This window comes from Anabrus simplex, chromosome 1 (genome assembly GCF_040414725.1).
Source record: "Anabrus simplex isolate iqAnaSimp1 chromosome 1, ASM4041472v1, whole genome shotgun sequence".
Taxonomy (NCBI): domain Eukaryota; kingdom Metazoa; phylum Arthropoda; class Insecta; order Orthoptera; family Tettigoniidae; genus Anabrus; species Anabrus simplex.
In genome coordinates, this window is record NC_090265.1 from 508,145,564 (window position 1) to 508,163,302 (window position 17,739).

Genomic DNA, 17,739 nt, shown 5'->3' on the forward strand with positions numbered 1-17,739 from the left:
GCAGGAAATATTAGATTAGGAAATGAAGCCTTAAAGGAAGTAGATGAATATTGTTACTTGGGTAGTAAAATAACTGACGATGGCAGAAGTAAGGAAGAAAAAAAATGCACCCTAGCATAAGGAAAGAAGACCTGTTAAGAAAATAAATTTGCTCGCTTCGAACATTGATATAGGAATTAGAAGGATGTTTTTGGAAGATTTTTGTCTGGAGCGTGGTATTGTATGGAAGTAAAACATGGACGAAAACCAACCCAGAAAGAAATATGATAGAAGCCTTTGAAATGTGGTGTTACAGAAGAATGCTGAAGGTGAGATAGGTAGATTGAATGACTAATGAAGAGATACTGAATCGAATTGGTGAGAGGAGATCGATTTGGCTAAATCTGACCAGAAGAAAAGACAGAAAGGACACATTTTAAGACACCCAGGACTTGTACAGTTGGTTTTCATCATCAGCAGCAGCAAGTTGCTTTACGTCGCACCGACACAGATAGGTCTTATTGCGACGATGGGACAGGAAAGGGATAGGAGTGGGAAGGAAGCGGCCGTGGCCTTAATCAAGATACAGCCCCAGCATTTGCCTGGTGTGAAAATGGGGAAACCACTGAAAACCATCTTCAGAGCTGCCGACAGTGGGGTTCGAACCCACTATCTCCCGAATACTTGATGCTGGCCGCACTTAAGCGACTGCAGCTATTGAGCTCGGTCACAGTTGGTTTTTGAGGGAAGTGTAGGCTGTAAGAACGGTCAGGGTAGATCAAGGTATGAATTTTGAAAATTAGATTAGAGCAGATGGAGGATGCAAGAGTTACGTAGAAATGAAAAGGTTAGTACAGGATAGGGTGGCGTGGAGGGCTGCATCAAACCAGTCTATGGACTGATGACTCAAACAACAAACATGACCAAGGAATATCAAACTGCGTCCGTCAGCGACCAGTCTGGCGTGACGCTCGTTAGAAACACGGCACTTCTGAAGAGGGGTGAAAAGTTATCAAAAATGTGGCCTTCCTCTTTCAGAAGAATGTTTCATCCATGGACTTATTTTCATTGTTGCTCCGTTTCACGGTTAGCGGCATCGCAGTAATCAGCCCTGTGAAATAATCTTCACAAAGCTGCATCTTTACACATTCATTGTCAAGATCTCGGAATCTGAATTTGATTTGTTCAGATATCAGGCACAGCTGCGCCCACATGATTTTATTTATGCAGGGATCGAAAACTGAGGTTAGGGATGCCTGTATTGTATGCAACCATTGCAGTACGATGTATGTTTTGTAAGAGTATGAAAGTAACATGTTTACACTCACTGAGAAAAACCAAGCGATCTCTTGTACGTAAGAGCGTCAAGCCTCTGCTATGGCTTTTTGTAGCAAATTACTTCTTGTCCCAGTGCTCAATATACGATTACATTTATCGAGGCCCTACTTTGCGTTGTACTATTATGTTAGTAAAGTGACAAGTATCGTTCAACAGAGTTTGTAGGGAGTTATCACTTAAAGCCGTTCTGAAAGCTTAAACGTACAGTACACATAATTTAACACTGTATACAAGACATGAAACAATTTCATTGTAAAGGTATGTTTTCGGTATTATACACTAAGCTTCTGTCTTCTTGCTTGAAATATATTGTGTGTACTTTAACGTTGCCATCGCTACATTAGAATAAAACAACTTCGGCCGATCACTTCATGACCCAAAATGAAGTATCCGCGTAAAAATCTGTCTTTGAGAGCAAGGTCGCCCTAACAGAAAGAACACATAAACGAGATTTTTTACAAGTTAATACACGAGTTTATATCCATTTTGACAATAAAACAAGTTTCCTTATGTTAATGTTCCTATGCGAATGTGTAAATGAAAATGAACCTTACCGTTCCGTACTGTAGGAATATGTGTTTTCGTGACGTATTTCTGCACTCCTACAGAATAATGTATTGAAGGTCCTTTTTCCTTTAGCATAGAAAAATGAGCACAACGAAAATTGTTCTAATGGACTGCATATCTAATATGTGGCTAGGAGGCGTGACCAGTCTTAAGGCAAAACGCGGATAGGAACAGAATTGTCAGATACGTGGTATTAGAACTGGGCAGTTGATAGATTATTCCGGATCACCTCAAATTAGGGGAGAGTTTCTCATACATGCATTTTATTTTCCTTACTACAGTTAATTTGTCTATTACTACATTAAACATAAATTTTCCAAATTATCACACATTTTTGTCCTAGATGTTAAACAGTTTTATACATTCTACCCCTCATTAGTTGAATTAGTGCTTACTTTATTTTCTCTTATTGACTCTTGCCACATATTTTTTAATATACGAAAAATTCCCGTCCTAACCGGTGCGGCACTCTTTATTTAATAGTTTTACAATTGTATTAAATTATTTCTCTCCTTCCATTTTTTAATTTGGATTCACTACCCAGATATTTTACCCTGTCTCTCTACTTACTCTTAACAAATGTGCCTCTTCCATTATTTCTCCACAAACGATGATTTTCTTCATGTTTCTCTCGTTGACCCTTATTCTTACGTATACTGTAGGTACCCATTCACCACTACATCATACCTTTTACTTCTCTATTCGTAAGTAATCCTTCCTTTACTGACAAATTTTTGGTAATTTGACAGAATTCCAGTAATGTTCTTTTGGTGCTACATTCCTACATGAACATCTGATTTTCAGTATCTTTCACTCAGCTTCTTGTCTTCATTCTGTCAGCTATATGTTGTTTCCATTTCCTAAAACATGCGTCATGCTGTAAATAGTTTCGATGTTTTATTGCATATACGACCCCCTCCCTAACAGCATCCGATCGCTTTATCTGGATCTACAGGCTACTGCGAAATGCAACATTTTACACGTCTCTCTTGGAACTCGTTTCGTTCTATGATGGAAGGTTCATTTGCGATCCCTTCCCTCCCTTAGAAGGACTAACACTGGAAACCTTTATCATAAATTATTCGCACTTTATGTTGTATCATCTCGTCTCCGTACTATTGTATGCGGTAAGTGGAGAACTTGAAAACTAAATATCATTTTGAATAACATTCACTGTTGACCATGTCAAAAGTAGGTGTGTGTGTTACATTGCCCTCCCCCCCCCCCTCTATTTACAGTCTACACCCATAAAATTTAAGAATAATACAAGTAAGTGAGGCTAATTCTCATTGAGCCATGACGGTACATGATGAGCATTTACGCGTACAGTAATTTTATACTATGCATTTTTGTTTAATGCATCTGTGCAAATTAACTGACTTAATATTCTTGTAGCCTGATGAAAATGAATGAAAATCCACAGCCTGTTTCCAGTCATTTGACCGGGTTAGGAATGGAATGAATGAAGCTCCCATCTAGCGGCGAGGATAGGAAATGTGCCGGCTGCCGAAGCCTGTCGCACTCCTTTGGTTGTAGCCTGATATCAGTCTATATTAAACGGAAGCGAGGGCACTTGTATGTATCTAAAATACTTCTGATTCTGAAAAGAAGTGTATATTCTAACGCTTGAACTATTGTTATTTCAACAAAATCGTTACCATTTCAAAATAACATCTAAGTTAACTGTATGTTGAAAAGGAAATTGATTTTAAAGAAGAACTGTGAATTTAGTGACCAATGTACCTATGTGCAAGTGGGGCCAGTGTACAAATCTGTGGCTAAAATCTGAAGTTTTGAAAAGAAAATATATTTTCCTTGATAACCGTGATGCCCATTCCTATCCTTTCAACCTTTTAAAAACATTTATCGATAAAGAAACCATTTAAAGATATTACTGCCGAAGTAAAGGAAAGACGATAAGCTGAGTTCAATAATTTTATGCCGGAAGAAGGCATCATCCATAAAATCTGTTGAGGAAATATGAATTGGAGAAGGATTGAGAACTGAAATTATTACTTTTTACAAGTTAATTTCAGTTGACCATTAGCTCTAGCTGATCTGAGATCTTAACAAAAGGAACCGGTTCAAACTTCCAAATAGAACATTAAACTTCTTAACCAGGGGATTATGTCTATGATTGTTACTGCGAGTTAACCAGTATAACCTGCCAAATAGAACATTAAACTTCTTAACCAGGGAATTATGTTGATGATTGTTACTGCGAGTTAAACAAATGCAAGCCATTATATTTCCTTCCCTGGCCTGTACATAAAAGGAGCGCTGGTGATGGTAACGCCCGACACGGCACAGGCAATGGCTAATTTAAGAGTTTTATGACTTCTATCGGAGCTCAATACGACCTCGTTCAATCAAGAATAAACCTTTATGACTCGAATGAGAGCTACATCACCATGTTTTGCTCTCTCTTTCCTTTCTGTGCTTTACGCTAGAGCTGACATGAGTAGAAAGGTTGAAGAGACACCAGTATTTTGTATAAGATAGTTTAATCACAAACGGAAGGTCACACCCTGTTTGATGTATACCATTAGCCGCCATTAGTATTACGAGCTTTAAGCATCAGTGCAATTTACCTCGTATGGGAAGGGCGGGATTGCTGGTAATTTCTTAGCATAAATAATAGAGATCTTCTGGATACTGAGAAGGTACAAGAAGTTCCTCATATGGTATTTATTTCTTCTTCTTCTATTTTGGCCGACATTGGACCATGGTAAACAACTGAATTGCTTATTAGTCCTTTTTTTCGTCTTCCAAAACTACTTCATCATTTCGCTGTGGTTCCTCTCCTCTGACGATATGTTCTTCGACTTTTCATTTTGCTTATCCTGGAACCCCTTGAATATATCAATTTTAGCTAGAAGCATAGTCTATATCTATTGGATTGATGCCAACTTCCTCCATGTCCTTTTTGTTTCTTCTACCCATTTAGCAGTTGCTTTTAATTTGATGATCTAGTTAAAGCTTTTCTTTGTTAGTCGAATCACATTCAGTATTTATTTATTTACAGACCGATATATCCATTTATCAAACCTCTGCGAGCTTCTTATGCTAGTGTTTTAACGTCGCTCTAACATATAGAAGATTTTCAGGGACGTAATAATGGGAGAGGGTTGGATATAGGAAGATAGTGGCCGTGGCCTTAATTTATGTACAACCAAATGTGGAAGTTGGAATTCACGATAAACCATTTTCAGGGCTGGCGATGGTGGGATTTGAACCTGTCATTTCTCAAATGCAAGTTTACGCTACATAACTCAAATTGCGCAGTAGGTAACTCGCTCGGTCTGTATCAGTTTGTGCATTAGTTTGTTTGTTCCATTGGCTCAGAAGAGACAAGTTCGAGATGAATGTTATTTTCGGTACCGTGAACATAACCAACAAGATCTCCAGCTTCACATAAAATATGAACTACAGGGACATTACATTTCATTTCAAATTTCCCTCCACCGGGCGAGTGGGCCATGCGGTGAGGAGTGCGCAACTGTGAGCTTGCATCCAGGTGATAGTCGGTTCGAACCCCACTGTTGGCAGCGCTGCAGGTGGTTTTTCGTGGTTTCCCATTTCCACAACAGGCAAATGTTGCGGCTGATTCCTTCCCACTCCTAGGCCTTTCCTATCCCACGGTCGCCATAAGACCTATCTGTGTTAGTGCGACGTAAAGCAGATAGTAAGAAAAAAGAAAAAATTCGACCTTCATTGGCCAGTTTCCTACGGGGCAGCCCGAGAACAGGCCAGTGATGATGTTAGTAAGCAGTTGTGTCCCAGTATAGTTTTCTCAAAAACGAAGTCGAATACAAGTCAATGTAATGAAGTAAGCAATTGCGACTAGTGAACTAAAGATGTATTATTAAATTATTTCTTGTTTACTCCTGCGAATTTCTATTGCATGGTAGACAATTTATTATTTCTTAAGGAGTTTTTGGTATTATTATTATTATTATTATTATTATTATTATTATTATTATTTTAGCCTCCGTGGCTCAGACGGCAGCGCGTCGGCCTCTCACCGCTGGATACTGTGGTTCAAATCCCGGTGACACCATGTGAGATTTGTGCTGGACAAAGCGGAGGTGCGACAGGTTTTTCTCCGGGTACTCCGGTTTTTCCTGTCATATTTCATTCCAGCAACACTCTCCATTGTCATTTCATCGCATTTATCATTAATAAAACTCACCTTGGGAGTGGCGACCCCATTGTAGTAAGAGCATATATATGTTTCATTCATTACATCCCTGACCTGGTCAATGACTGGAAAACAGGTTGTAGGTTTTCATTTTCATATTATTATTATTATTATTATTATTATTATTATTATTATTAAGGTGACGTTACACTATACTAGACATAGGAATTTACTAGGAAGGCCGTCTGCTCCTGGTTACAGAGCGTGCGTGCCTCAGACGCAAGTAGCAGAAGTGACGGACTGTTTACTGCTGTGTGGCGCGGCTGCCGTCTGGCCCGAGAGGCTCATCGACCTCGGGGTCACGTGTGTGGTGAGCGCCGCCCCAGAGCTGCCAGACACCCCTCTTCCCCCAGGGGTGGCCTTCCTGCGAGTCCACCTGGAGGACCACCCCTCGGCCAACCTTCGTGTGCATCTCGACCTGGTGGCTGACACCATTGAACAGGTGAGTGCGAAATGATGCTTGAACATAGCGGCTGAAGTGATAGCACCAGAGAAGTAGACGAAGGAGTGTGGCTTAGGGCAGGGGTGTACTTGATATTGCACAAGCACTTACAAATAACTATCTGGCCGAAGAGGTACCCCCTATTGCTTATCACCTATTCCACACCGAATGCCTGCAGATATGTATATATACACGAGGTCGATCAACGTATCACTGTATTGCAGAATTGCAGACACTAGATATAATATTATTTATTCGAACGGATGACCTCGATGTTTGCTCCCTTGAAACAAGAATCACCATCATATTTCTTCCAGCCACTCTCAGTTTGTTAACCAAGGAATGTTTCTTGTACCCCAAATCACGGCCCATTGCAATTCCAGGGAATTTTGTAGTACCTCGATATTCCAATGGGATTTCCCTTCAGGAGTCCTCCATGGTTCTCTGTTTTTGGAATTGGAAATGTGAAGTGCAAATACCCCAAATCACGGCCCATTGCAATTCCAGGGAATTTTATAGTACCTCGATATTCCAATGGGATTTCCCTTCAGGAGTCCTCCATGGTTCTCTGTTTTTGGAATTGGAAATGTGAAGTGCAAATCTTTTCCCGAAGTCCACTCCTTTACTAGAAATTGCACAGCCATCGACACAGGAGCAATGTACGAAGGCAAGTCAATACGTATTTACAATTTTGCTCTAATTTTCTTTAAGTTGGCTGTATGGCGTTGTGTGCTCACCAGCCGCTAGATGGCACTGTTGTCTACGTATATGGTAGGTTGTAGTGTTATCAGATCAGTACAGCATGCGCTGCTGCGACGTAAAAATGGCCGCGCAACTAATATGTTTTCACCAAGGAAGAACAACACAATACGGGGACAATGTTTTGCCACAGCTTTGATTCCAAGCTCTGATGTTTGCTCTCTTGTTCGAAGTGAACCCATGTTTCACCTTCGTTAGCATGACGGTCCAGTAGGTGTTGACAGATTCTCACACGATTGGCCTTCTGCTCTTCATTGAGTTGTTTTGGAACCTGTCTCGAGCAGACTTTGTCTGTTATGCATGATTTCGTATACATAACCATGGCTAATGTGCATATGGTTTGCCACGTCAACAACAGTCACCCGTCTGTTATTCAGGATCATATCACGCACTTGTTCAATGTTGGTATCAATTATGGCAGCAGATGGACCCCTTTCACACTCGTGCGACCCCTTTTGAACTGTTCAATCCACTGGTAAACACTTCGCTGTGGCAAAACATTTTCCCCGTATTTGTATTGTGCAGAAAGTTTTTTATTAATTTCCGCTCCTGGTACACCCACAGACGACAAAAACGGATTACGGAGCAGAGTTCTTCCTTGGTGCAAACAGGGAGTGGCGCGACCATTTTTACGTCGTAACAGCGCAAGCTGAACTGATCTGATAACGCTGAAACCTACCACAGACGTAGACAACGGTGCCATCTAGCGGCTGGTGATCACACAAAGCCATAGAGCCAATCTAAAGACAATTAGAGTAAAATTGCAGATACGCACTGACTTGCCTACTTAAATGTGCCTTCTACACTACAAGAAATGGAACCGGCTCGAAACCAGTGTAAGAATGGCATATCATTTGGTATGAATGGCAAAGTTTGTGTTCTTACAGATAGAAGCTGATCATCGGTGTAGACGTCCAACAGTCATGGCGCAGCTACTTCCATGAGAAAATCCATTCTTTCTCGTCAGGAAGTCTAAACATTTAGAAACGAGATTTCCAATTCCGGAGAGGCACATGACACTGAGGTTCATTCAGCCTACACCAGAAATGAGTACTAGGTGAAATGATGGGGGAAAAGGCTCCCGTTCATAGAGCTAACTACTCAGTCCCACTTAGTGCGAGGTTACGGGTAGTGGACGCCTTTACCTTGCACTCCTCCAAGGACCTTCGTGACCTGTAGCTGAGATGGCTTTGGTTTTGTTTTGTGATAATCCACACTGAAGGATTCTACTTCCCAGTTAACTTGAATTAATTAATAATATATTGAAGGTTGGAAGATGTATGTGCAAGAGAGAAAACAATAATTGTACTGTATAATTCTGTGAACAGTGTTAAAGCAGGTATACAGGCAGACAGACGGACGAGCTGTGGCAATTAGCGAGTTCCTCAGCCTGGCTCCACAAACTGAAAGTCAAGCCAAGCTATATTTGCAGCACTCCACATTCCACCAACTTCACACGTACATTGTGCTTCAAACTTGTGGTCGCAATTGAATTAAGTTGCTGGGAAACACGCGTTCGCCATAATGTGCGGAATATCACAATAACATGCTCATCACTGCAGCCATTATCTCTTACCAGACAGGAGTTCTCTGGCAAAAATTGTTCTGCGGATACGTTGATCACGGGAGTATATCTCAGTCGAACAATGTGACGTTATGCAGTCGCTCACTCCGCAAATCAAGGGGATAATAATAACAATTATAATAATAATAATAATAATAATAATAATAATAATAATAATAATAATAATAATAATAATAATAATAATAATAATAATCCAGCTCCTTGAGTGAATGGTCAGCGTAATGGTTCAAATGGCCCCGGATTCGACTCTCGACTTTAATTGCGTATGATTAATACCTCTGGCTCGGGGACTGGGTATTTGTGTTCGTCTCAATACACTTCTGGTGGCCCACTCCTCCATATTACTTCATCACAAAACATTTGCCACGCTTAGCGGCGCTGGTGTAGTAATAATGTCCTATTGAACACTCTAGCCAGAGCGCTAGGCACTTGATGTCTTCAACAACATTGTTACGAAACAAATTGTACCATTAGCTTCAGGAAAGTGTCCTGATTTCTTTTTTCTTTCTTTCTTTCTTTCTTTCTTTCTTTTTTTTTTTTTTTTCGATATTTGCTTTACGTCGCATTGACACAGATAGGTCTTATGGAGACGATTGGATAGGAAAGGCCTAGGAATGGGAAGGAAGCGGCCGTGGCCTTAATTAAGGTACAGCCCCAGTATTTGCCTGGTGTGAAAATGGGAAACCACGGAAAACTATCTTCAGGGCTGCCGACAGTGGGGCTCGAACCCACTATCTCCCGATTACTGGATACTAGCCGCACTTAAGCGACTGCAGCTATCAAGCTCCGTGTACTGATTTCAAAGGTATAATTATCTTTTTGTAAACAACGTTATTCAATCTAAGGCAACAAGGCCGAGATGGTTCCAGGAATGCGAAAAAGATCTGAAACAGATTTGTATTTCAGACCAAGAAATTCATGACAGGATCGCATTCAGAAGATTGGTGAAGAACTATCAAGGTTTCCAAATGGCATCAACTTCCAGAAGACGGAAAGGATCTTTGTCTGAAGAGCATACACAGGCACTCGTCGCTGGGTTCAGAATATACTGGCAGGAAGTCAAAGCCGGAACAAGAACAAGACCTAGACACTGAAATGAAGTTGGTTGTTACCACGCAGTCCATAGCGGCTCAACTCGATGTATTAAAAAAAAGTACATATACTGTAAAAACATGAAATAAGTAAATTTAAATAATAAAAATCATGTATTGAAAGTTTAAGTGAGCAAGGAATCTTTTGGATTTTGATTAGGAAAAGATTTGTGTTGTGGGAAAATGTATAAAAACATCTGAATATTTTTCTGAAACATTTTTTCATGGGGGTTTTAGTTTACCCAGAAATTGGCCATTCAAATGTCGCTAACTGAGGTCGTTCACGTCTGCACAGGACGCGGTATTTTCGGTTTTTATGTTAGGTTTTATTAAAACTGACCTACTGAATAGCATTTGCTTCTTTCTACATAAACGTATACACATTGCCCACTAGTACCCTACTTTGTCTACGCAACACTCTACCTTCGAGTTCTTCCATTTCATTAGCGTTAGGTTAAAAACAACGAAACTTCTGTATACAGTACTTTTGTCTCTGTCCGAGAACTTATTGTCGTGCGCGCCATTGTTCTCAGACAGGAACGTATTCGGCCAGGTCCAGCACCGCTCATCACCCCTCTTCCACCGCTGTGCTCAAACGGCCTAGTGCACACTATATATCTTTTCACGATAGTTTAATCCTGATGTAAACATGGTATGTCCACGCCTCCGCCAAAGAAAGAGCTGTGATTCGCTGAGCGTGTAGTACCGACCTACACCCCGTCACCGTCTCGTGTTCGGACGTACAGGGCTGCGCATCGCATACGACAACAGTGAGAAGATCTGAACTAGTGAATAAACGACTAAACCTGGATACTGTTCATTTAGTTTATTGAACACATTCACAATACACTGCCTATGGTCACTTTTGAGCGGTTTTCCTCTTTTGTGCTTCACTACACGTGATGGTCCTACCTCTTGCTCCATTTCTCTCACTATGAATACTGACTCGCTGACTGCTGCTGCAAGATGCAACACCTTATCTGCACGCTGTACAGCTTGGGACTTTCCCCCACTACGAGAAGACTTCCTGTATTACACCACACCTTGTGCCTTCATTTCTCGTTATGTAATCACTATTTTGTATTTAAAAACATTTATATATTCCGGTATATATGACAACCACATTTTAATTTGATTGTGCACTCTTCCAAACTCTCTAAATGTAATAAACTAAAATAAAATAAATTAATGTGACGTACTCTTTTTCTTCGAGTTCGCATTCAGTCGAATGAATGCGACGGTTGCTTCTCCAATCAACTACGTCTATGTCCACGTGCAAAGGCAATGTGCTACGCCTATTTGTTTACATCAGGATTAACCTCTCGTGAAAAGCGGTATAGCTTCCAGCATCTGAGTCCTTGTTTGCCTTCCTTTGCGCCCACATTTCTTTCATTCTTTAGCTGTAGACTTGTTTCCTCTCGTTGGTCCAAGTTGTTCCGGTCATTTGTCTGCTTCGTCAACTTGTTGTTAGTGAATTTGTATCTAAATATCTTCATGTATGGGATGTCTTTTTGTGTGAATCCTGGCAATTCAATGTAGTCTTTTATTTTTCCGATCCATTTCATAGCGTTTGTTTTTGCTTTACTCCTGTCTTCATAGATTTCCTTACATGTTCCCAACACTGCCCTTTGTCAGCAATTATCTAACAAAAAGCGTATTGCTTTCCTTTGGATCTTTTCCACTTCGTACATCAAGTAATCATGGTGTGGGTCACATACACTAATATTGGGGTCTTACAAGGCAGCATGCGATTCTAGTTCCTCAAAATGGCAGCAATATTGCATCATCCGTTGACATCATACCTAGGTCAGACTAAAATTGCCTGCTGTCCTGCCTACCTTGTATGACCCTAATTAGAGTATGGGAGCCACACCGGAATTACTTGATACGAGAACTAGAAAAGATCCAAAGAAAAGCAGCACGAGTTGTTCTGGGTGATATCTGACAAAACGTAGTGTTACGAAAATATTGCAATCTTCGGGTTGGGAAGACTTTTGAAGTACGGAGACGAACTGCTCGACTAAGCGAGATGTCTGTAGAGAGATGGCATGGAATGCGATTTGTAGATGAATTCGCTTGAGTGGAGCCTTTAAAGGATCATAATATAAAGATAAAATTGGAACTCGAAAGCTCAAATAGGGGTGAATATTCACTTATAGGAAGAGGAATCACGGATTGGAATAATTATCAAGAGAAATGTTCTATAAATCTCAACGTTCTTTAAAACCATTTAACAAAATACTAAGTAAACAACTGATAGAGAATCTGTCACCTGGGCGACAGTCCTAAATGCAGAGCAATGATTGACTGATCCCGACTGTTTGTTTTGTGAGTCTATCACGGTTCATTCTTTTGATCAGGCCGATAAAATAATGTATTCTGATGTCACTGTGAATGTCCGTGCATTTTTTCACTTCTAGTATATTTTGTATTCTTTTGAGGTAGAATGCATCTATAATTTTGAAACCTTACTTAGGCCGGTGTGCGTTACAAAAAAAGAAAACCACTTTTCCCTTTCCGAAAATCAAATGGTCATAAATATGGGTATCCACCAACGGCTGCTAATTTCAGTTGACCACCAGCTATAAGATATAGCTTGTACGATTGCTAGGTAACACTGTCTCTGGCTTACGTCACAGCCTGCACGGTTACTATGGTTACATTTCCGTCACACATTTTGTGACGCTAATTTCCGGAACGCAAATTTTCAGATGACCCCAAATTAATGCCAACATGAAAATTTTCAAATTAAAATCATTTACAGACAACATGTGCGACGACAGTGTTAAATATCTCATTTTAAAGAGGAAATTCCGATGCATCTATCAGCGAGAGTCTAACCTCAGTACGGCGTTATTGGGTGATCCAATAGTACTGCCATTTTAAGATACTAAAATCGTCTGCTGAGCTATTAACTAGTGCATCTCTGGACTCAGCGGTGGTAGCACATCGTATGAGGTGTCGTTTGATTCGTCTCAGTGATGTGTACGTCAGGCTCCTTGAATGCATGGTCAAGGTAATGACTTTCGGTTCGGAAGGTTCGATTTCCGGCCGGATCGGAGATATTAATCTTAAAAGATTAATTCTCTTGACTCGGGGTCTGAATGTTTGTGCTGTCCCAACACCCCCTGCAAATCATAAACCACACACAACACTATCCTCCTCGATAACAACATGCAGTTTCCTATACACGGCAGATGCCGCCCAACGTCGGAGAGTTTGCCTTACTAGAGCTGCACCAGACTAGCCATAGCCATACGATATTATTATTATTATTATTACTATTATTATTGCCATTGACGCTTTCACGGTCCGTACTTATAGACATGATATAGGCTTTTGGGCTTATGCCTTATCAAGAAAATAAGGTGAAAGTCTCTGCGAAACGTACTACTGTATATTATTATTATTATTATTACACTGACTGACAGTGACAATGCAACACCAAGGAGGAGTGGTTCGAAAGGGATGAAAGTTGGGGAAAAACAGAGACGGCACGGATGAATAATTGATGTTTATTTCAAACCGATATGCAGGTTACACAATGCGCACGGCATCGTCTCAGTAGGATGTAGGACCACCGCGAGCGGCGATGCACGCAGAAACACGTCGAGGTACAGAGTCAATAAGAGTGCGGATGGTGTCCTGAGGGATGGTTCTCCATTCTCTGTCAACCATTTGCCACAGTTGGTCGTCCGTACGAGGCTGGGGCAGAGTTTGCAAACGGCGTCCAATGAGATCCCACACGTGTTCGATTGGTGAGAGATCCGGAGAGTACGCTGGCCACGGAAGCATCTGTACACCTCGTAGAGCCTGTTGGGAGATGCGAGCAGTGTGTGGGCGGGCATTATCCTGCTGAAACAGAGCATTGGGCAGCCCCTGAAGGTACGGGAGTGCCACCGGCCGCAGCACATGCTGCACGTAGCGGTGGGCATTTAACGTGCATTGAATACTCACTAGAGGTGACGTGGAATCATACGCAATAGCGCTCCAAACCATGATGCCGCGTTGTCTAGCGGTAGGGCGCTCCACAGTTACTGCCGGATTTGACCTTTCTCCACGCCGACGCCACACTCGTCTGCGGTGACTATCACTGACAGAACAGAAGCGTGACTCATCGGAGAACACGACGTTCCGCCATTCCCTCATCCAAGTCGCTCTAGCCCGGCACCATGCCAGGCGTGCACGTCTATGCTGTGGAGTCAATGGTAGTCTTCTGAGCGGACGCCGGCAGTGCAGGCCTCCTTCAACCAATCGACGGGAAATTGTTCTGGTCGATATTGGAACAGCCAGGGTGTCTTGCACATGCTGAAGAATGGCGGTTGACGTGGCGTGCGGGGCTGCCACCGCTTGGCGGCGGATGCGCCGATCCTCGCGTGCTGACGTCACTCGGGCTGCGCCTGGACCCCTCGCACGTGCCACATGTCCCTGCGCCAACCATCTTCGCACATCCCTATGGGTATCGGCTGCGATTTGACGAAGCGACCAACCTGCCCTTCGCAGCCCAATCACCATACCCCTCGTAAAGTCGTCTGTCTGCTGGAAATGCCTCCGTTGACGGCGGCCTGGCATTCTTAGCTATACACGTGTCCTGTGGCACACGACAACACGTTCTACAATGACTGTCGGCTGAGAAATCACGGTACGAAGTGGGCCATTCGCCAACGCCGTGTCCCATTTATCGTTCGCTACGTGCGCAGCACAGCGGCGCATTTCACATCATGAGCATACCTCAGTGACGTCAGTCTACCCTGCAATTGGCATAAAGTTCTGACCACTCTTTCTTGGTGTTGCATTTGCTCTGTCAGTCAGTGTATTATTATTATTATTATTATTATTATTATTATTATTATTATTATTATTATTATTATTATTATTATTATCATTATTATTATTATTATTATTATTAGGCCCTGTTATAATGGTGATTTCTACACGTGTAAGTCGAAAATAAACCAATTAGTGAAAATTTCAGGAAACTGAGGTACGAAGAAGTGAAAAATATCCTTTCTTTCGTGAAACATCACGACATATAGACAATAAGTGCCTTCGAAATGATCAAAAGCCGCATTCTACAGTGGCTTGTCAGAATTCCAAAAAGTCCAAAGTAACCGACGGTGAGCGTCGAAGGGCTTATCAGGGGGGCGAACACTGTGATGTGAGTTCCGCGCCTCTGGTGCTGCAGCCCAACAAATCTACTGCCCTAGTTGTGGAAAATTCATTTGGAATTCATGGCCTTGAAGACGTGAAAATTTATTTAGAATGAAAAAACAAAATGTCAACAATTTCATACCTATACAGCCTAGCAATATTATTTCAACATCCGCCTCTCCAGCGTAACAGCAACAGCGTCGAGCAGGCACTGGGATATAATTTTGTTTGTAACTGGTACTAATTAGACTCCTCTTAAATTCTTTGAACTAGCTGCCGTCCTCGGAGACTCGGGTTCGATTGCCGATACTACCAGATATGTAAGAAGGGTAGGAGGGTGGTTATGTGGTTGAAATTGTACATGCAGCTCGCCTCCGTTGGGGACGTGCCTGAAAGGAGCGGCAGCACCTCGAGAAGAGGAGCACGAGTTTATTTTTACAGTATCTATCACGCGGTATGAATTTTTCGTCAAAAATTTCAGCCATTCGATCTTCTCTACTATGTTTTCGATATCTGTTTTCTAGTTCAAAATTACTGTCCCGATGCATGGAGACATTGTCTTTTATTGACTTTATTGTCTTAATTTTGCGTGTTTGGAATTCATTTTTAGTTGTAGACATTTTGAGTGAGTCTATATGTTGTTTTCAATTTATGACATCCAGTTTCGTTGGTTTTTGTTTGGATTCTGTTTTTCTAAATTCTTTCATCGACTTATTTCAATTTTTTGATTATGCTTATTATCGTATTTGTTTCCATGTATGTTCTTTCAAATGATAGCCGAAAAGCGACATTTTTCGCCATTTCATGTACGAATTCTATTTTTGGTCTCTCAGGATATCCTCTTCAAACGCTAGACTATCTACCCCTGATTGTCCTCTGTCTGATTGTGACTGGTTGGTTAATTCTGAGGATAAATTTTCATTTGCACCATTCTTGTGTTACTTTTTCGAAAACACAATTGAGGAGTCCGTTTCCTCGTCTAACATCTGTTTTCATCTTGAAAAGTCCTGAGTTTTCCCTCATGAACATAATTTTGGACTTTGTATCCGTTATTGCCTTTTTTATGACTGCAAGGATTTTGAGGTCCAAACTTTATTCTTTCAATATAGGAAACAGTGATTCGTGATCCATTGTGTCATAAACTTTTTTGAAGACAACAAATGTCAGACAATCTTTGCTGCAAATACTGATATCTGAGGATTCGCTTTAGGCTCAGGATTTGTTCTGGGCATGTTCTGGCAGGTCGGTATAATGTTCGATATTCTCCGATATTTGGTTCAAGTTGTTGTTGTTGTTACTGTTGTTGTGCTCTGTCTAGCAGGCACTGATATATATACATATATTTTTGGTAACTGTTATTAATTAAATTCCTCTATAATTGTTTACACCTGTTCTGTCCTTCTTCTTCTTATTTGTATTATTATTACTGACAGTTGCATGGTATAGGGGTATCGTGTCTACCATTAACCAAGACGGCCTGGGTTATATTTATGTCTAAGTTAAGTATTTTAATCATGGACTAAGGGTTGGAAAGAAGTTCGCTAGAGTTGCTATTTGATATGAGATACAACGAACCCGATCAGAAAAGCGAAGTACATCTAAAAACGTACACCACGTGACACTCCAATAATAATAATAATAATAATAATAATAATAATAATAATAATAATAATATGCCCTTTTTAACTCTGTTTAATCATTTATTATTATAATTAAATGCGTTTCGACTAAGCCAAGGTACGATCCCGCACCCTTGAGCCCAGAATGAAACACCTTCTACGCAAGCCACGAATTTTCCTAATAGAAATGAAGAAACCAAGCTAATGTTAAATGTATTATACAAAGAAGTCAAATAGGCCTATAATGAACACGAAAACACTATATTGGTATTGAAAATTCCACGGGTGGCAATTCCATTACTATTCCATTAGTCGGCCGGACGGTCCTAAGCTAATGACAATACCATGAACCTCCAGTGAGTATTACGTAATATTTCAAATTAGCAGCGCGTTCCACAGTGATTCACGCTAGAAATAGGGACTCATAAGAAGTTGAGATTCCTGAGTATACACTATAAATAGCTCCTCTACGAGCTACAAATGTTCATACGCTCAATAAACGCCTGATAGGTTCCGTGAACCTTCCAACTGGGACAATTAAGAAAATATTTATGTCACATACCAAGACGCGTTACCTAAATAATACTATGGTTTTCCAGGACCGTAGACCTGTCGTATCGGATAATTTAGCCGCTTTATTACTGCTAATTGAGCTCAGGTCTTTAGTTTAAACACAAAAATGGCTCAAAGCGTCTGTTAGAGGGTGAATCTCTGTTCCTACTGTCGACATAGGCCTAATCATGTCGTACTCACCAAACATTTCTGATTTGTATCATCCATAATGATGTTAGTTTTTATTACTTTTGTAAGTTTATTATTTTATTATTATTTGTATTGTTTGGCTTTTGTGCCGAGGAACCCTACGTTCAATTTCCGGCAGGATCGGAGATTTTAACTTTCATTAGTTAATACCTCTGGTTCAGGGGCTGGATGTTTTTGCCGTCTTTAGCATTAGAATTCATTGTAGAGATGGCCCCCTTTTCACAGACGTGCAGGTCACTTACAAG

General features: G+C 41.0%; 1 protein-coding gene across 1 annotated transcript in view; it reads left to right on the plus strand.

Annotated features, from left to right (window-relative positions):
- Positions 1-17,739, plus strand: part of LOC136857032 (dual specificity protein phosphatase 14) — a 71,535-nt gene that overhangs the window by 44,032 nt on the left and 9,764 nt on the right. Inside the window, exon 2 of the mRNA XM_067135381.2 lies at positions 6,287-6,527. Within this exon, the coding sequence (XP_066991482.1) occupies positions 6,287-6,527 (241 nt within the window). The remainder of the gene's footprint in view (positions 1-6,286; positions 6,528-17,739) is intronic.